Genomic DNA, 20,680 nt, shown 5'->3' with positions numbered 1-20,680 from the left:
TGGAGATTGCACTGGCAAAATCTACTGGCCATCCTCCAATGGAGGGGATGTTAGTAACGCTCAATGACCAGGCTTCCTAAATGTTCCTTAGAACAAACACCTGTGATATCAGAAAACTGTAAGAGACCACAGGTATCCACAGCTCAGAGCTGCAAGGTGACTACTGTTATTGTTGCCGTCAGAATCGGATGTCAGAATGATCCTAACAGTCGCCGGGTCTAACGGCTGACAGGTTTTTAGCTATAGAAACTGTTATAAAAATATATGTACATATATATATATACATAAAAGCTCAAAAAAGAAAGATTGGTAGGTTCCAGTGCCAAGCCTAAAATATATATATACACATACACACACACACACACACACACACACATATATTTTAATACACTGTTCCAAGTTAACCCACCATGTACCTATCCCGAATGCCACGGATATTCATCTACCTTCCAGAGAAAGAGGATCCTCTTCCAGTCTGGAACATTCTTTACCATGATTTGGAACAAGAAGAAAGTACCTTTTCTCATACAGTGGTGCAAATGTAATTACTTCTATTTTCATTAAAAAAAATTTTTTTGAAACAGGAATGAAATGCCACTTTTCTTTTTTGAGGTTGTCACTCTTAATAAGGGGAAAATAAGAAAATAACTTACAATCACTTCCCTGAAAGATTCCTGGTCACTGATTGTCTTGTCTCCTATACATCCAGACTGACTCAAGTAGTGGTAGTTTTCTGGTACAGATAAATAAAATTCTTCTACAAAAGACAAAGAAAAACATAAAATCAGTACTTGGCCAGGATAAGACACAATCCAAGAATTCTCACTTTGTAACTTTAAAAAAATAAAGTATGTAAATAGTTCTATGCTAACAGTCTAGTCATCATTTAGAGAAAATAAAAAGGATTTAAATTAAGAGAGCCTGGGTGGCTCAGTCGGTTTGATTTTGCTCTCTAAAGAAAGAAAATAAGTATAGCAAATATTCTTGAAAAACTAATAAGAATCCTATTTTGAATATTTTCTCTTAAAAATCACATGTTTAAAAATTAACTGTATTTGAGTACGGTTTAAGAGTAAACCAGATACAATATGCACTATATATTTTTTATTAATATTCTATAAATTAGAAAAGTGCCAAGATTCCAAAAACAAAAATTTAACATTTCTCTATTGGTGATTTTCCCTCTACATTATTTGGCTGTAAAATGGACTCCATGGGGCACCTGTGTGGCTCAGTTGGTTGAGCCTTGGCCTCAGGTCATGATCCCAGGGTCTTGGGATGGAGCCCCACTTAGTCCACCACCACTTACTCCCTGCTCACGGGGGTGTCCCACGTCCCCCTCCCTCTGCTGCTCCGCCTACTTGTGCTCTCCTTCTGTCAAATAAAATAAATAAAATCTCTAAAAAAATAATATAAAATGAGATGGCCTCAGCATCTTCAGTATTCTCGTACACCTTCACCAACGAAGCCCAAGGAGATGTCTTACTGATGGCTTTTCAGGGAAAACAAGTTGCTAGTCCGTATTTCTCTGCCGGTCGCACACTCACACACTCACTTACCTCTCTGTTCATGTTGTAGCCCTGCCAGCAGTGCATAGAATATGTGATAATTCCTTTCCCCGGGGTTTTGTCTTACTACTCGGTTCTGTGGGATAAATCAGATTTCTTCTCAGAGACGATTCCTCCATTTCATGAACACAAACCAGTAATTTCCAGAAATTATTATCGATAGAAGAGAATGTGAATTAAATCATGTTTACTTACTTTTTCTAATAAATCTTCATGTGAAAAGCAATGGCCAGTCAAGGAACAAAACAAGGATAGGGCATGCTCAATTGGTCCTTAATTTTCTATCCTTTGTCACCCAAATCATCCCAAATCCCTGCTCCTTTGGCATTGAGACTTCCAGCGCCAAGACATGAGCCAACAAAGCACAGACTAGTTCACATAAGCCCATTTTCTGACAGGACACATGGCCTCCCAGGAGGTGCCAAACTATCTAACAGAATCGATTTCAAACAGCAAACGCCTGATGCTTCAGGATGACTCCACGTTTCCAGATTATGAACATGATATCCGAAGTTTCCAAAAGGAAAGAAAAACTTTCGGAAGTTTCCAAAGGGATAATTAGTAGGTCACACATAGAATATTAAGCGATAACCGAAATGTTTCACGGTATCTGTCCTTAATGATATCCAAGTTTGTACTTAATAGGGTCAGATACTAACGACAGGACCTAAATGAAACAGGATACAATCTACAATTCTCCCGCCCTGAATATTTCCCTTCTGGCAGATGTTCAGCTGAACGAACTTCCCAAAGCGACTGGAGTTGTTGTTGTACACCGTCTTCGCGTTGCCGAAAGCTTCCATGATGGGGCTGTGAGAGACGTAAGGACAACGTCCAGTTACACAACATACAGGTCAGGGGATGTAATTTCAGCGCAGGTGACCTATCAGTAACACTGTCATCACCGCGCACGGCGGTGACCGACGGTAACCAGTTACCCGGGGGGATGATTTCATAAGGCACAAAAATGTCATCCCTGTGACGTACACCCGGAGCTCCTACCAGACCGCTCGTCATTGTAGTTCAATCAATAATGAAAAAAAGTGAGGAGTAGAGTGCTCATTAGGGGAGATGTACCAACAGCACAGCGGGCCTCACAAATGTCAAAATCCGCCACTGCCGGGAAAAATCTGAAAGTGGAAAGGCCCAGGTGACCGGGTGGCTGGGTGGCCGGGACTGCGTTTGTTTACTGAAGAGCCAGATCTCAGAGCACCTGCTGAGGGGTCACAAGGCACGTGCATCTGACCGGAGCTGGGGCAGGCCACGAGCAAGCGCAGGACGCCGCGGGATGCGGGCGCCAGGGGCAGGGACGCCAGGGGCCGGGACGCCTGTCGCCGAGCCAATGGGCTGGGGCCCACGCTGAGCGCGGGCGCGGGGCTGCGGGGCAGGATCCCACTCGGGGTTCGGACCGACAAAGTCCCGCCGGGCGTTCCAGCCGCTGGCGGGCTGCCCCGGGGCTCGCTTGGGAGTAAGCGCCGGACCGTCCCCAGATGGAAGCCGGGCGGGCGGGGCGGGGCGGGACCTTCTATAAAGGACCCGGGACAGATTTCGGGCTCTGCGCCCCGAGGCCTCCTCCCGGGCCGCCGCGTGCTGGACACGGGCCCACACGCTCGGCCGCGTCTCACGTTCCGTGTGTTCGACGACGGCCACGGCCACGGCCACGGGGGAGAAGCGCGAACGCCCAGGAGGGAAACGGGCTGCGGTTCCCGTGGGTCCCGGGCGGGCGGGGGCTGCGCCTCCGGTCAGGGCCTGAGGGGCCGCGCCGCCGCCTCCGGGGCCTGAGGGGCCTGACGGGCCTGAGGGGGCGCGGGCGCTCCTGCTCCGACGCGGCCTCCAGGGCGAGTGGGCGCCCGCGGCCGGCTCGGGGGCACGCCCGGGGTCAGTGGTGGGCGGGGGCGGGGCGGGGGGGGCCGCGGTACCTGCTCCCCAGGATGGCCTGCTCCACGCTGGACGCCCGCTCCCGGGAGGGCAGCTCCGACGACTGCCGGCTGACGGCCGACAGGAACCTGAGGATCAGCTTGGTGCTCTCCGTCTTGCCCGCGCCGCTCTCGCCGCTGCAACACGGGGCGCGCGTCAGGCTCCGGCCGCTCAGGCTCCGGCCCGCGGCCGCCCCCGCCCCGGAAGTGGCAGCGGGACTCGCCCCCCCCCCCCACAGCGGGAGCAGCGGCCCCGGCGGCGCCCAGCACGTCCCGCCCCGCCCCGCCCCGCCCCGCGCACGCACCAGCCTGGGCGCCCACTGGAGCCACCCGCGGCCCCGTTTCCCCCCGAATCTTCTCCGAACCCCCTTCCTGTGCATTTTTTGAAGATTCTATCCGAGAGAGGGCAGCGGGGGCGCAGCGGTCTCTGCCCTGCGGCCCGCGCCATCCTGGGGTCCCTGCCCGGGGCTGCCCCCCTCCTCCCTCTGTGTCTCTCTCTCTCTGGGTCGCTCATAAGTAAATAAATAATAAAAAAATCTTAAATCTTTTTTTTTATTTGAGAGAGAGAAAAAATGAGAGACACAAGCAGGGGGAGCAGCAGAGGGAGAGGGAGGAGGAGAAGCGGAGGAGCCGGGCCTGTGGGGCCATCCCAGGACCCGGGGTCATGACCTGAGCCAAAGGCAGAGCAGCCCCTGCCCAAGCATCTTCCTTAAGTAATTTTTTTTTTTTTTTTGATGCAGAATTAAAACTTGAAACGGAGATAAAATACGGATGGGAATGGAGACGTGCCAGGGTTCTCACACTTGGCTGCCCCCGCGGATCCCCTAATCTGCCCCTAAGCCGCTCCGACAGGGCTGGGGCCCAGTGGTCAGGACTCCCAGGAGTTTCCCAGGGGCCCCCACGGGCCGGTGCAGGAACCACCACAGCTGAGAGCAGCTTCCCCAGGCCACACAGCAGCGGTGATCGGCCCGACGGCCCAGGACATGCTGCGGCGACAGGGCACAGGATGAGGACGAGCACACAGCTCACAGCCGCCAAGACCCAGAGCACACACGTGTCCCCAGGTGCCAAGGTGACGGCGGGCGCTCTACAGGCAGCACTTCCACATGACCCTGGTCTTCCAGCCCACCGTGGCACGGACACTCCCACGGAGGGTCAAGGCCGTGTGGTCTTGGAGGCCGTGGAGGAGGAGCATGTGCCTGGGGATTCCTGCGCTCCCAGAGCGTCTGCAGGCGCCCGCGTCAGGCTGCACCACCAGCTCCGTGTCTGTGATCCAGAAGCACGGGACTGCGCAGCAGAGCGACACGGATGCCAGGGGCGGAGAGCTCACAAACGGGCGGAGGTGAAGGCTCCGGGGGTTCTGGGGGAGGGCAGGCTGACCCGCACAGGGGAACGTGCGCCAGGCAGGAGGAGGCACGCAGTGGGCGTCACTGCCTTGAGGACCACAGGCTCAGCGCAGTCCCCTAGCCCAGGACACCAACCGCTCTTTCACCTCTTTGTAGGGTTTATTGCTGAGAGCACGTGTGGAGGGGCAGAGGGGGGTGGGAGGATCCCCGCAGCCCCACGCCCCCTGAGCACAGGGCTTCCTGCAGGGCTTGGGCCCAGCGCCTCGGAGGGCACAGTGGAGACCCCGGCCTGAGCTGGGAACCAGCAGTTGGCCACGCCCTGGACCGGGTCTCCAACAGGGCAGTAAGGTGGCGAGGACCAGGAGTCACGGCGTTCTCAGGTGAGCCGTCCGTGGGGCTCCATGAACGTGATGCACGTGCCATGCACATGTGCTGGCGGGATCGCTTACAGCAAGACATGCTCAGCCTTGTCAGAGTCCCCTCTGATGCAGAGGGGCTCACACCCCCATCGCTGCTCCACGGTGACAGTAATCGGACCCGACACGTCATGGTAGGGAGGCAACTTTAGGAAAGTGGCTAGGGCGCCCAAGCTGGGGGCTGCTTCCAGGGGGACCACCCACAGGGTCGGAAGTGGGGGCTTCAGTCGCTTCCCACAGCTGGCCTCCGTGGGAAGGAGGAGGCCACACCACACGTGGTGTCGGGGTGCACAGAGGGACGCAGGGCCCACGGCCCAGGGCCCATGGCCCCCTCCCAGGGTAGGCCCCTGCGTGGTTGTGTCCTCCTGCAACATCCTTTCCTGGTAAACCTTCTAAATAGCATGAATTGCCTGGTAAGCACAGGGGTTCCTCCTGGGCTCATGAGCCCCTCTAGCACATCCATCACGCGCAGGTGGGGGTGTCGGCAGGCACCCAAGGAGGGGGGCATGCAGACAGCGGTGTTGGGGCCCTTCACCTGCAGGGAGCCCACCAGCCCAGGGCAGACAGCCTCAGGTTGACTTCCAGGCCGGTGCCAAGGGGACGGCCTCACGACAGCGGCCACCCCCATGGAACCGCAGGGCCAAGCGCAGGAGCACAAACACGACAGGGCAGCTCCCGAATGTTCGCCGGCTGGGCTGACTTCCACCCACTGGTTCCCGGTGCTGGGCTCAGGCCCAGGGGCCGCCGCTCCCACCCAGCCCACCCAACAAGGCTGTGCCCGCCCTTCCCCGCGTGCCCTCCCCATGGCCGCGGCGGGACGGTGGCCCCACAGCCATCACCCCAGCAAGCCCCACTCGTGTCCATTCCTACATTAGTCTCAGCAGACCAGGCGACCACAGGCCTCGCCTGGGCGCTGGTGTGATCGCAGACATGCACCCAGGGTCGTCCTGATGAACCCAAGCGGGCGTCCACTGGTGAAACAAACCAACACAACCACGAAAGAGAGAGAGAACGTAAGCCAGAGCACCGAGCGGCGGCCTCACAGGCCTTGCTAAGAGCTTTGAGGCCTCTCTGGAGGCCAAATCCACCACCAGGCCTTGTCCCGCAGGAGAGCCTGGGGATCAGGTTCAAGGCTACACGCGGTAGGGGTCCGCAGGCGACTGAAGGTGGGGGACGGTGCGGAGAGGGGAGGGCAGAAGGGTAGCGAGCAGGGCAGCAGCGACATGGGGAGAGGCCCCGGGAAAGACGGGGGTGAGACAGGCAGGGACGGCCGATGGCCTGCCAGCAGGGTGCGGGCTGACCAGGGCGAGTGCGACAGCACAGGTGCACACGATGCCAAGCCCATCGAGCTGCGTACGTGGGCCACATGCTTTACCGCGTGGAATTCCTCCTGAATGGAGGCCAGGGTGGGGGGGCACACAGAGAGGGCCTCGCAGTCCCAGGGGCATGGCTAGGTCTCAGCGTGCCACCTGGTAGGATGCAGCGCCCACTGTTGACAACGGGATGCGAAGGGACAGACATGTTTCTGGGAGATGCTCAGGATGCACCCTGAGATGCCCACGGTGGTCCCCCAGGGGCACCTAAGTCACTGCCCGGACCTCAGAGGAGAGCCCGGCCGAGCGGGGGTGGAGGGCGAGGCCGGGGGGAGCACGAGCAGGCGAGGATGAGCGAGGGGCGCCCAGAGGCATGGCGCCCTGTGGACAGCAGTGGGGGGCTGCATGGTCTATCAGGCTGCGGAACAGCTGCACATCTTCTTCAAAGGATGGAACGTGCTAGAAATGCCAGTGATCAGTAGAGAGGAAGGCACTGAGGAGTCAGGGGCAGGAGGGTCAACGACGGCCCTGATGTGACCAGGGCCCTTCATGCACGCCCACGGGCCTGTGCCGCTGTCCACAGACCACACCCCCAAGTCGGCTCTGCCGCCTGTTTCTATAAAGTTTTATCGGAGCACGGCCAGGACTTTGCTTGGCTCGCTGCTTGGGAGTGTTTCCACGCTCAAGGGCAGAGGTGCGTGGCCGTGACACGTCCTCGCCGCCCTTCACAGACGAGCTTGCCGACCAGGACCAGCCTCCGTTATCCCACGGGAGTCAAATCCCCAACTCCCAGGACGCTCTCAGGACCTCCGTCGGCCACTCGCTGGGCGGCCTGAAGACGTGGGCAAGGCTTTGAGTCCCTGGGATTCGGCTGTTGGGTCTGAGCCAGCAGGACAGAGCCCTGAAATGTGAGTCGGCCCCCGGACGGAGGCTGCCGCTCCAAAAGGGCCCAGTGGGGCTGGAGCCCAGGCCCAGGCCCCGCACACAGCTCCAAGCCTCGGCTCCCCTTGTCCGAGGATCGGACGCCGCAGTCTCTGTGGACGGACGTCACTTCCCTCTCTTTGCTCTCCAGCCCCTTCATGTCCCTTAGCAGACCCCACAGCCCCACAGGCTACCTTCCATCCCCGGATTACCCTTGTTTCTCCGAGTATCTGTTTCTGCAGATGCTTCCGCGGCCGCCCCTCCCCTCCACACCCGCCAGGTCCCCACACGGCCTTTGCCTCCTGGTCACACCTCACGTCCTCTAAGTACTGTCTGCATTCCCTCCTGAGGACCGACTGCCACCTTCTCGGAGCAGCCACATACATGTTTCCGTGACAGCATCTGGCAGGTGCTATCGAGATCAGTCATATCAGTTTCTTCCCGTCAGACAAGGGGGTCCTAAAGGCAGCAACTGGATTTTATTATTATTTTATTTTATTTTTTTTAGGAACATTGACCCTGACCTTCAGCTCTCTGGTCAATGCCTTTTTTTAAATTTTATTTTTTATTATTTTTATTTATTTATGATAGTCACACACACACAGAGAGAGAGAGAGAGAGAGAGAGAGAGAGAGAGGCAGAGACACAGGCAGAGGGAGAAGCAGGCTCCATGCACCGGGAGCCCGACGTGGGATTCAATCCCGGGTCTCCAGGATCACACCCTGGGCCAAAGGCAGGCGCTAAACCGCTGCGCCACCCAGGGATCCCGCGACTGGATTTTACTACCATCGTGACTGTTTTGACCACTAAAGTCTAGCACCGTGAGCTGCCGGGTCACGTGAGCCAGAGCCCGCATCGTCTTACTCAGGCTGGCGCCCTGCTGACCCCAGCCGCAGGCTGTGTTCATTGTGCCAATTCGACCATTTATAAACATATTACTAGAAACAGAAAAGAGACTGGACACCTGATTATCCATTAGGTGCCTAATCCACCCCGTGTTGGAAAACCGAAACATGCAAAGGTCCTGACGGCAAGGCTGCCGCGCGTATCTCTGCGGAGACTGACGGCGGGAACGCTGGCCCCCGACACTGCCCTGGTCCCACGGGGACTGAGGCACAGGCCTGCCCTATGCTGCGGATCTCAAAAGGCCGCATATACCGATAGGCCACAACATGCTACGCCCCGCGGGCCCCATCAACATACGAGGGGCACAAGTCAATGTGAAATGTCCCAGATCAACCGAAATCAAATGCTGCTCTTGCCAGTTAGATGGAAAAACAACCCGAGTTTTAAACATTTTTTTTTCTAGATTTTACTTATTTATTCATGAGAGACACAGAGAGAGAGAGAGAGGCAGAAACACAGACAGAGGCAGAAGCAGGCTCCCTGCGGGGAGCCCAATGTGGGACTTGATCCCGGGACCCCAGGGTCACGCCCTGAGCTGAAGGCAGATGCTCACCCATTGAGCCACCCGGGCGACCCTTAAATATATAAAGACCATAATAGCATAAGCATTTACTTAAATGTGCAGAAAAAGATAGAATTAGAGCTGAGGAGAGAGGACAGCCATGAAAGCGAGGCCAACTCGAGGAGCTTGGACCGGAAGCCTAGACACCTGGCATCGCCCGCACGTCGCTGGGGAACTGGGCCAAGGGGCCGAGGCTCCTGAGGCCAGGGGGAAACTGCTCTCTGAAGTCCTGATTCCAAGCAGGCCTAGGTTCTGGCCCTAAGGGTCTTTGCATAAGAAAATGTTCTCAAAGTAGAGAAACGCGTTGTATCCAGCAGGGGGCGGGTCCCGCCTGAGGAAACGGGCTACAGGGACAGGGTGACGGGAAGGTCTATTTCTCTACTCAAGGTCTCTGATTCCCACAGCCCCAGCCTCCACTTAAAAAAAAAAAAAGAGCTGGCAAGATCTATGAAACAAGATACCTTACTGAGCACTCTATTCTTAAAGACGCTGTTTCCTGGGTTAATTGAGATAAATACAGTTACTCCGTTCACGGTTCACGCCGGAGTCACACAATGGGAGCTTTCTATTTGGGATCCACTCCCCCTCTGCCTCCGCCTCCCACCTTATTTTTAAATACTGCGGTCGTTGGCATGAAAATGCCGACCCCTCCCGTTTTATTAGACACCCTCACACTTACGCACGATGACCTCACTGGATTTACCGCGTTCTTCCCCAGCCGCTCTGTCTAGCGAGTGATACGTGAGTCATCCTCTCGTTTCTCCCATCGAAGGGAAGGAACACAAGCAATGATCAATGGCAAATATTCAGGTACAAATTGATCTTCTTAAAAATGACTACGCTTGCTTTCTTCCCGCTGGTCTTAATGCATCCTGTTCCGTATTACGCTGCAACGGGGATCTGATATTCTGACTTCTGAGCTTTGGGGAGGTCGCCTGCAAGAGCCTACGAACAGGGCTGCCAGTCATAAGGCAAGTTTCTCTCTTGGGAACGGGGCGCTTCAAAGCTCCCCCTGCTTTAAAAGCTACTAAATAATAGCTTCATTTGGATGAGCTGCAAGTCATCATGATTCACGGTCACCTGATTAGACCAGCGGGTAGCCCCCCCACCGAGTTCTTTCCACAGCCCCGGACATTAGCACCAGCAAACTGGTTAAGAAAGTGGGTGCATCTGCTCAGATGCCTGCGTCCCCTAAACGTGGCAGAGGCAGGCAGGGGGAGAAAGGCAGGGTTCTGCTGTGCTGTTCGTCACATTCCGGTTTGTTGCAAAGGCAAGACCCATGCAGAGAAGTAACAGGCGCAGACCCCCGGGAGGAGGATACGGTCCCCGAGATGGTTTTCTGCGTGGGGCACCTGCATGCTCGGCAGCAGCCCCGGCCATCGCAGGGCCGTTGGAAGATGTCAGTGAGCTGATGCCTGAAGGCTCCTGGCACCGTGCCCGAAACCCACTAACCCCTCAGGAGCTGTTGGCAAGCTCGTCTTCACGCAGGTGCCATGTGGGCGGGGGGGGGGGGTCTCATCCCCGCCATACCCTCCCTGGGGTTCCACGGTCTGCTGGCCCCTGCCTCCCCGCAGGAGCTGGGGGGACCTTTCCCTGACAGGTGACCTGGGTGAAGGGCTGGAAATAGGTTTCCCCACGGTGAGCGTGGCCACCACTTACCTGCCCGCATCCGGATCAGGTGGTTTGGTCTAATTTGGGGCTCGGATGTTCACAAGGCCGATTGGCTCGAAGTCTGGAGCGAACATATGGCTCTCCATCTGTCTCCTTTCCATTGGATTAGGAATCCAGAGGGGGGAAAGGAGGGTCTTCCTATCATCTCACCCAAAGCCAAAATGCCTCGTCCTTGCCTCTTAAATAATGCAATTATTTTGCCACAAGTTGGGATTTGAAAGTCGCCTAAGAGGGAAGTCCAAACCTTTGCCATGGAGTCCGTGGAAACCCAGCTGAAAGTTAGGCTCTGCACTTTGCTCTGGGTACTAACCGGGGGTGCTCTGAATGTCCCCAGAACACAGTTCTGGTATAAAGAATTAAGAAGATCCAGCTGGGTGTCACTAGAAGGTAAGCGATGAGGCCAACTCAAAGTAGTTCATAAAAGGATTTTTTTTTAAGAGATAGCATGAGCTGAGGAAGGGGCAGAGGGGGAATGTCTCCAGCAGACTCCGCACCCAGTGTGGAGCCCGACACAGGGCTCCTTCTCACACCCCTGAGGTTGTGACCTAAGCCAAAATCCAGAGTCTGATGCTTAAACACTGAGCCACCCAACCGCCCCATTAAAAAATTTTCTTAGAGAAACATATATGCCATTGCTTGTTTTAGATGATTCCTAGGGATGGGTTTTGACAGTGGGTTTCCTGGTATTTTTCTTTTAAAAATTTATTTAAGAGAGACAATGAGAGTGAAAGCGAGCGCGTGAGCGAGAGCACATACAAGTTGGGGGAGAAGCAGAAAAGAATCCCAAGCAGCCTCCCCGCTGACCACAGAGCCCGATGATGGCCTCCATCCCAGGACCCTGAGCTGAAATCAAGAGTCAGATGCTCAACCGGCTGAGCCACCCAGATGCCCCTTCTGGTACTTCATTTTATTTTGAAGAATTTGCTTATTTATTTGAAAGAGGGAGAGAGGACATGAGCGGGGTAAGGGGCAGAGGGAACAGAGAGGGAGAAGGACAAGCAGAGCCCCGCTGAGCAGGGAGCCTGACGCGGAACTCGATCCCGGGACCTGAGATCATGACCTGAGTGGAAGGCAGACGCTTCGCCGACCCAGCCACCCAGGTGCCCCCCTTGGTAGTTTAATTTGATAAAAGTACAAGTTCACTGGAACAGAGATGTCAAGACCCTCGTCTTTTGCCAGAAAGATCGAAATAAACACGTGCTTCCAGCGTTCCCTTGGCGCCCACGTGGTGAGCGTCCCTTTTCTGTCGCTGATTCTGTAGCTAACGTCAGGAACGCCCAAGTCAAAATCATTAGAATGCTTCAGTTTGGGAAATTCTATGTGACCTTATTGAATGAGAGAAAAACCTCTTGCTCAAAGATACGAGCATTCTCGCTCTAGAATATACGTGACACTTCAAATTTGAAGGAACTACACATTTTCCTTAATCCCCGGAAGGACCAACGCCACAATGGAATAAACCAAAGAATAATCAAGACAAATAAGAAAAATGGAGTGATTATTCCGTGAGGCCAAGAGTCAACAAATGTGGTACATCCTGCTTTTTTCCTCAGTGGGCTTGGGTCTTTGAAAGCTGTGGGTATCAGGCTATTCAAACTAAAACTCCACCCGAGAAATCCAGGTGCTTATTAAAAACCGTTCTCTTGACGGGATGAGCACTGGGTGATATGCTGTATGCTGGCAAATTGAACTCCAATTAAAAAAACAAACAAAAAACCCCGACCGTGCTCATTTCCTTCTCGGCAGGTGTCGTGTCCTGGGGGCTGGCCGGTTGGGGCCCCACGCGGCCGGGTTGTGCACGCCCGCGCCCCACATGGCCCCCTCCCAGCCCTCTGCCAGCCTCAGCGCGGACCGGTTACCTGATGAGGACGCACTGGTTGTCGTGCCGCTTCCACAGGCATCGGTAACACTCGTTGGCGACGGCGAAGACGTGGGGGGGGAGCTCCCCCAGGTGGCACCTGCTGTAGCGCTCCACGGTGGCAGGCTCGTACAGGCCGGCGACGGTCTTGTAGGGGTTCACGGAGGCAAGGATGGAGCCGATGTAGGTCTGCGAGCACACGGGGCGGGAGAAGAAGGAGAGCGGGTCACACATGCACGGCACCGGCAGGCAGCGGGGGCGCGGACAGAAGAGTCTGGAAGGGGCTCCAGAAGGCGGAGGGCCTGCCCACCCCCAGAGCCGCCCGCCTGGAGTTCTAACAGCATCCACCTGGGTGCATGTGAGGGACGCCCCCACCCCTCCGCAGACATTTTACCTGGGCCGTTTTGGTACAAAATCTTGTCATCCTGCACCAAGCAATGGAGTCATTTCAAAGAGGACTCGCGGGGAAAGCTAAGCCAGAGAGGGACGGGGAAGCAGCCCAGGCCCCAGTCCCCACCCCGGTGACCTCAGCCCACGCCAAGCACCGAGGACTGTCCGCTCCCCGCCAGGTGGCTCGGGAAATGGCAGGATTAAAGGAAGAACTGGCGCAACACCAGGGGCTGGGGGGTGGGGTGGCGGGGGGGAGAGGGACGGACAGTCCCCGTCGGACAGACCGGGAGTTTCTGCTTGGATGGTCAGAAGGCTCTAGAGATGCACCGTGGTCACAGCTACGCAGCACTGCAAACGTACTGAGTGCACCGGATCGTACACGTGGAAACAGTCAAATGGCACATACTAGATCGTGTTTATTTAACCTTAACATCTTTTTTAAGGATTTTATTTATTTGAGAGAGAGAGAGAGAGAGAGAGAGAAAGAGTGCATGCACAAGTAGGGGGAGTAGCCGAGGGAGAGGGAGAAGCAGGCTCCTCGCTGAGCTGGGAGCCCGATGTGGGGCTCGATCCCAGGACCCCGAGACCATGACCTGGGCCAAAGACAGATGCTTCACCAACTGAGCACCCAGGCGCCCAGGAGATGAATACATTAGAATCAGTCTGCTCGGGTGGGCCCGCACCCAAGCTGGCGAGGATCCATTTAGAAGAGGCGGAGCTCCAAGAAATGAGGGACAGGTGTGCGCACAGGTGAAGGCTGCCTGAGGACACAGCCAGGCCAGGAGCCTCCAGGGCGGCCATCCCTGCCGACACCCGGCCTCGGGCCTCCAGGACCCGGCGAAAGCCCCTCTCTGCATCAGGCGCCCCGACAGCCGCAGCCTGTCTTGACCTCCCGAGCAGACCACGGCGGGCGGCCTGACCCCTTAACACCTATGAGAGCTGGGGAGCCTCCAGGCTGGGCAGCGGGCACAGGGCCGCTGGAGCCGGGCAGGGGTGGAGGCGGGATGTGGGCAGGGCAGCCCAGCTATAGGCTCCCAGCTTCCTTGGCACCGCAGGGCCGCACGGGGCGAGGGAAGTGGGCAGCGCCGGAAAGGTCAAACGTGCCGCCGGCAGCCGAGCCTCCCGCGGCCGTGCCCGCCAGGGCCATGTGCTGCATGGACCCGTCGTCAAAGGTAGGGCGCTTTGTGGTACCCTTGAGAAACAGTCTGCACCGGGATGCCGGGGGGCCCAGCAGTGGGGCACCTGCTTTGGCCCAGGGCGTGACCCCGTGTCCCAGGATCGAGTCCCACATCAGCGCCCCGTGGGGAGCTGCATCTCCCTCTGCCTGTATCTCTGCCTCTGTGTGTCTCATGAATAAATAAATAACATATTTAAAAAAAAAAAAAAACAACAGTTTGAACCAAAAAGGTTAAAAACATACACGAGTTATCACCGTATGACCAACGGTTCCAGTCCCAGGTCTGTAACCAAGAGTTCAAGCAGTGCCCCCAGGACGGCGTATCACGCGAGCCTGGGGGGAAACAACCCAAACGCCGAGTATCCGATGGGCAGGGGTAGATGAGACAGGGTGTGTCCACACAGGGGGGCACTCCTGAGCCGCCGGAGGAACGCGGCGCCGACACGTGCTGCCGGGGGGGTGGGGGGACTCCGAGGACACGACCCTGAGGTCAGGAAGCCAGACACCAAAGTCCATGTGTCTGAAAAGAGAAATACGCACGGACACACGGACGGGTGGCAGGGACTCCAGGCAGGGGGAGGTGGATGGGGGGCTGCTGGGGGCCTACAGGGTTTCCACGCAGGGTGATGGAGACACTCTGGATCTGGACCTGGGTGCCGGCTGCACCCCACGTGGGTGAAGCACACACCGACTGGACCCTTTCCTGTGGGGGGTTCTCTGTTGCAATCATTTCACCTCAGTTTGAAGAAACGACAGGAAAAGATCCAGCGGGTTACTGGGTGACAGTGCAGGTCCTGGGAAAGCTCAACCCTCAGAAGCCCCACTCCCCCAGCCGGGCACCGTGGCAGAGCTGTGGCCATGAAGGAAGATGGAAACTGCTCATCCTCTGCGGAAGGAATCGGTCCCACTTCTGAAGGACGACCGAGAGCCACTCAACTCCCGGGGGGCGTCCCCCACCCACGCTCTGACCTTGGGTGCCCGGCCTTCCTTTATGTCAGCTGTTTGCAGGGGCGAGGCAGGCGGGCAGTGCTGGGGCGTGGGGGGCTGCACCTGCCACAACTTTGTCTAAACTCTCAGACCTGTTGCTACCTTTTGGCAGAGGATTGGTAGCCGTATGATTATTGTTTTAAGGATTTTTAAAAAAGTTTAAGTGATTTCCATACCCATCATGGGACTCGAACTCATGACCCCAAGACCAAGAATCGCCTGCTCTTCTGACTGAGCCAGCTAGCTGCCCTGATTTTTATTTTTATTCTAGAAATACCAAAGCTGGTCATTTTCTGTTGAAATGGGTTCTTACTTTCTTCCTACTTTGGCAGAAATCAAGACAATGCCTTCTCTCTTAAAACAGCCAGGTAGGCGCACTGCAATCTTCTTTCTCGGTTACAAATAAAATGTAAGAGCCACATGGTATCAAGCTGAGTATCAGATTAAATTAATATTAGGATATTAACCCATGATTAATGCACTTAAAAAAAAAAAAAAAGGATAAGTCCCAGAGCACCTGGCTGGCTCAGTCAGGAGAGCATGCAACTCTTGACCTCAGAGCTGTGAGTTCAAGCCCCCGGTTAGGTGTGGAGCCTACTTAAAGTCAAGAAGAAAAAAAAAAACAAAAAACCAAAAAAACAAAATTAAAAAATGACATGCCCAGTGCATGTCTTGACAATTTTGAGCATCTTGTCATAACACGTTTGTGTCGTTGTTATAAAATTTGGGGAGAGAAAAAATAAATAAAATAAAATAAAATTTTGGGAGATGAGCCTTTCTTTTAAAAAAGTATCGATTGACTCATAAACACTATCAGGCTTTCCACAAACCTTGACTTTGAAAGCGATGATTTTGGTGAAAACCGCATAGGCAGGCTACCCCCGTCTGGGCTGGGCAACCCCACTGGTCGCCCCGCGTGGCTCAGGGGGTCATGCGTCCTGCACGCTATCTACACGGGGGTGGGAAATCCGAGGGCATTCAGAGCCTGTTGGCAAAGTCGAGGCCACAGTGTCCAAAATGGATCTTCGGCCTGCCTGAAGTGACGCGCAGTGGCCGGGGAAGTGGCGGACGAGGTGCCAGGACGACAGTGTGGCGGGGGCGCGCAGGGGCCCTGCTTGCTGCCAGCAGGCCCGGGGAGGCGGCAGCCAGATGCCCAACAGCGGGCGTCCAGCGTGGGGGCAGCTGCAGCACCGCCCGTGGCACCTGCCGGGCCCCCTGAGCCCGCGCCACAGTCGTGCCCGCAGAGCTGGCCCCACGTGGAGGTCCCACGGCACCAGCGGCTCCGAGGAGCCTTCCCAACACCTGTCCAGGTGCCTCCGCGGGCGAGTCACCACCCTGACCTCAGCAGGGAAGAGAACCAGGTGTGCTGCCAAGCACGACACTCCCAGCAAGAACCCCGAGAGGCCCAGAATTCGAGGGGAAGCCAGCATGCCACGCGGGGGCAGCTGGACGACACTCTTCATGCCCAATGACCGCCACGGCTCTGGCGGTCGCCGCTCTTCCTACAGCAACAGTGACCTTCGCGTGGCTCCACAGCAGGAGGCTGAGAATTCATTCCTCGACTTTCAGCCTAGCTGGCTGCCGTGACGAACGCGTGGTCCCTCGTACGTTGTCAAGAGAGGACCCATATAAATATCCATAAAAATATCCATATAAATAAATATAAATTTCCATATAATATCCATATAATATCCATATATATATCACTAAAAACAGACCTTCCCCACGTTATGCAAGAAAGCCCGACTTTCCCCATTTTGATGGAAAACGGGAAATGGACAACACGAGCCCGTCAAACCCAGGGTAGTGTACCTAAATTTACTCTTTCAACGATTTTTGGTCTTTTTTTTAAGATGTTATTTATTAACTTATGAGAGACCCAGAGAGAGAGAGAGAGGTGGAGACACAGGCAGAGGGAGAAGCAGGCTCCCTGCAGGGAGCCCAGTGCAGGACTCGATCCCATGACCCCGGGGTCACCCCCTGAGCTACCCAGGGGCCCAATTTTTGGTCTTCTTCAGTCTCTCAGCCTATGACAATGATGCCCACCCTGAGGGGGTGGACACGGTCTTCTCTCCACTAACACCTACCCCAGACCCTGAGCTCCCAAATGCTCCTCCAAATGCAGCTTGTCCACCTTGCCAGGCACCCCAGTGGCGCCATTTGCGGTGGCTTTGACCTGTGGAATAAAAGGACGAAGGCTTCTCCTTCTGAGACTGCTGCGTTGGAGGAATGGCTGAAGGTGCCAGAAGAACCTGCGGATAAGAGGCCGCTTTGCTGTGGGGTTAATGGGAGATACCAAGCCAGGCTTCTACTTTACTTCGCGTTGCCCACACCACATAACACATGAGATGAAGACCTAAGTTGCAAGTGATCTGCATTTCAACTGCTTCACACCTTCACCATTATAGGAGGGTAGGAGCTGCCTGCCGTCAGCCACGGGACAGCTTTTCGCACCCCCTGAGCACGTCTGCATCTCTACACCAGACGACGAGCTGAAGTCCTCTGTGTACACAATGCTCAGGACCCTTGCTGGGTGCAGAGAGAGCACTGAAGTATAAAAGAGCCGCACCGGATTTTGAGAGATGGGGCATTCAGTGGTATATGGCTATATTCTGATGTGACTCTAAGAAGGCAGGTACTCCTGTTGGGGTCCTTTCCACTCTGGGGTAGAGGTAGAGGCTTCTAAAATAGAAAGAAAAGAAAGAAAGAAGAGAAAGAAAGAAAAGAAGGAAGGAAAGGAAAGAAGGAAAGAAAGAGAGAGAGAGAGAGAGAGAGAGAGAGAGAAAGAAAGAAAGAAAGAAAGAAAGAAAGAAAGAAAGAGAGAGAAAGAAAGTCCCTACAGTTTAAACCATATTAAATACACTAAGCAGATTAACAGGTCTTGTTTTTTTTTAATTTTAAATATTTTATTTATTTGAGAGACACACAGAGAATGAGAGAGCGTGAGAGAGCAGAGCACGAGTGAGGGGCAGAGGGAGAAGCAGACGCCCGAGGAGCAGGGAGCCTGATGCGAGACCATCCCAGGACTGCGGGATCACGACCCAGGCCGAAGGCAGACGCCTAACCGACTAAACCACCCAGGCGCCCTATAACAGGTCTTGAATCTGTTCAAGGTTTTCCTTAAATCAATGTTCTCCAAGCACTTTATTTTCTTTGCTGTATTCCTACTGAGTGAAGAATGGCTTTTCAAACTTGACATTCTCCGGGGCCTATAAAAGAATATCACACAATAGCTAAAAGGCGTTAGCAACCCACGTGTCCACCAATGCAAGAACGGATAAGCAAACTGTAGTAAATGCACATGCAGTGGCGTGTTGTTCAGCCTTAAAAAGGAAGGAAATTCTGACACACACAACGTGGCTGAGCCCTAAGGACATTATGCTAAGTGAAAGAAACCAGCCCCAGCCCCAAGGGACAACAGTGTAGGATTCTGCTGAAATGAAGGACCGAGAGCAGTCAAAGTGGTAGAAGAAAAGTGGAATGGCAGTTGCCGCGGGCTGGCATGAGTGGGGATGGGGCACTTGTTTTTAATTTTTTTTCTTCTGAAAGATTAATTTTTAGAGAGAGAAAGTGCACACGCAAATGAGGGGAGGGGCAGAAGGAGAGAATCCTCAAGCTGACTCCTGGCTGAACACAGAGCGGACACGGGGCTTGATCCCACGACCCATGAGCCAAAACCAAGACCAAGACGCTCAACTGAATGAGCCGTCCAGGCGCCCTGGGGAGTTGCTTAACGGGCACAGAGTTCTAGTTCTGAAGATTTAAGTGTTCTAAAAGATCCACAACAGTGTGAATGTACACTACGCTACCAAAGTATACACTTTAAAATGGTTAGGATGACAAAAGTTTGTGTGTGTTTGATGACAAACATTTTAAAAGCTTAAAAGCTTAATATTGTGGAACACTCGGGTGGCTCAGTGGTTGAGCATCTGCCTTCGGCCAAGGGAGTGATCCCTGGTTCCAGGATCGAATCCTGCATCGGGCTCCCCACAGGGAGCCTGCTTCTCCCTCTGCCTGTGTCTCTGCCTCTCTGTGTGTCTCTAGGAATAAATAAAATCTTAAAAAAATATATTGAGAATCTTGGTACTGATAGAATACATAAATCTCTTTTTTGTAAGATCAAGGAAAGCTCTGAAAACAAGCACAGAATTAAGGGTAAATAACAAGAAGCTTCATACTCCATTTTCAGACAATTTTAACCCAAATTGAGAAACAAAAATATCCTGGCAACAAATTACAGACTGTTTAGTAAGGGAGAGGACAAAAGGCATTTAGACTTTCGGGGATGAAGTAATCTCATCAGAGCTCAAATACTAATAAGTACATAGGTGGTGGCTGATAGTGAATTCAACAGCTGGACTCCCACATACCAGCAAACGACTAGGCCTAATTTGAATCAAACTCAATCTGAAAAGAGAAGAGGAAGAAAGAAGAAGGAAGAAGAAAAAAGAAGAAGAAAAAAGAAGAAGAAGAAATATATAAAAATGTGTGTCTGGCTCGCATACATAGAGAAGCCAATTTTTTATTTTTTAAAGCTCTTTCATTATTTTTTTTTAAGATTTATTTATTTTAGAGAGAGAACACAAGGGGGAGAAGCAGAGGCACTGGAGAGAGAAGCAGACTCCACACACTGAAGGCAGAGCTCGACACAGGGCCGGATCCCCGGACCCTGACATCATGACCAGAGCCAACACCAAGAGTCAGATGCTTAACCCGACTGCACCAGCCAGGTGTCCTTATTTTTATTTTTTAAGATTACGGGCAATTTTGTGCCATTCAGAGTTAAAAATGCCTCTTGCATACCTTGAATTTAAGTAAAAACTTAAAAAAAATAATTTTTAAAAACGCCTGTCCAATCTAAGTACCTCCATTTAGTACCGGAGGTTAACCAGGCTTGTCCAACATGCATGCCCAAGTTTTACTATTTCACCTTCTCACTAATGGACTCAGCCATTTCTTAAAAGTCTTGTCACCATATTTTATTTATTTATTTATTTTTAAAGATTTTATTTATTTATTCATGAGAGACACAGAGAGGCAGAGACACAGGCAGAGGGAGAAGCAGGCTCCACGCAGGGAGCCTGACGTGGGACCCGATCCCGGGTCTCCAGGATCATGCCCTGGACCCAGGGCAGTGCTAAACCTGGGCTGCCCTTGTCACCAGATTTTAAATGACAAGCCTACATGTTTCCAAAGCAACAATTTCATGGTTGTGGAACACAGAGGACAGCCCCACCCACGTAGACACGTCTTCACAGCCCTCATTTGCTCCAACACATCCTTGAGATGTGGGCAGGCCACAGGCCACGGCTGGGTCTCCTCTGACACAGGAAGGGACGGCTACATGCTGCCCCTGCAGTCACAGAGCCTGGGAGTGAGATCAAAGGCAGGAACCGGGTCCCCGGCGTGCCCTACTGCGGGTGTGTGGTGGCCACCTCCGCTGCTTGCCCATGTACAGGACGGGAACCCCTGCAGACTGCGTCCAGCTCCCTACCCAGGCCCAATCCCTCCACACCTCGTGCGTAAGTCTTTCAACAAACCCCAGGGTCCATCTCCTTCCCGTCCACCTCCTGCCCTGGCTTCACTGAGATTTCCCAAAGCAGACGGGCATGTTCAATCCAAGCTCCCTGCGTGACACACGAACTCCTG

The 20,680-nt window shown here is 54.0% G+C and overlaps 1 protein-coding gene across 1 annotated transcript in view; it reads right to left on the bottom strand.

Annotated features, from left to right (window-relative positions):
- Positions 1 to 20,680, bottom strand: part of MYO10 (myosin X) — a 194,376-nt gene that overhangs the window by 86,147 nt on the left and 87,549 nt on the right. Inside the window, exons 4-9 of the mRNA XM_072757215.1 lie at positions 12,479 to 12,666; positions 3,488 to 3,622; positions 2,254 to 2,378; positions 1,764 to 1,777; positions 1,560 to 1,644; positions 654 to 757 (exon numbers count right to left, since the gene is read on the bottom strand). Of these exons, the coding sequence (XP_072613316.1) occupies positions 654 to 757; positions 1,560 to 1,644; positions 1,764 to 1,777; positions 2,254 to 2,378; positions 3,488 to 3,622; positions 12,479 to 12,666 (651 nt within the window). The remainder of the gene's footprint in view (positions 1 to 653; positions 758 to 1,559; positions 1,645 to 1,763; positions 1,778 to 2,253; positions 2,379 to 3,487; positions 3,623 to 12,478; positions 12,667 to 20,680) is intronic.

This window comes from Vulpes vulpes, chromosome 4 (genome assembly GCF_048418805.1).
Source record: "Vulpes vulpes isolate BD-2025 chromosome 4, VulVul3, whole genome shotgun sequence".
Taxonomy (NCBI): Eukaryota; Metazoa; Chordata; class Mammalia; order Carnivora; family Canidae; genus Vulpes; species Vulpes vulpes.
This window is presented reverse-complemented; position numbering and strand designations above follow the sequence as displayed.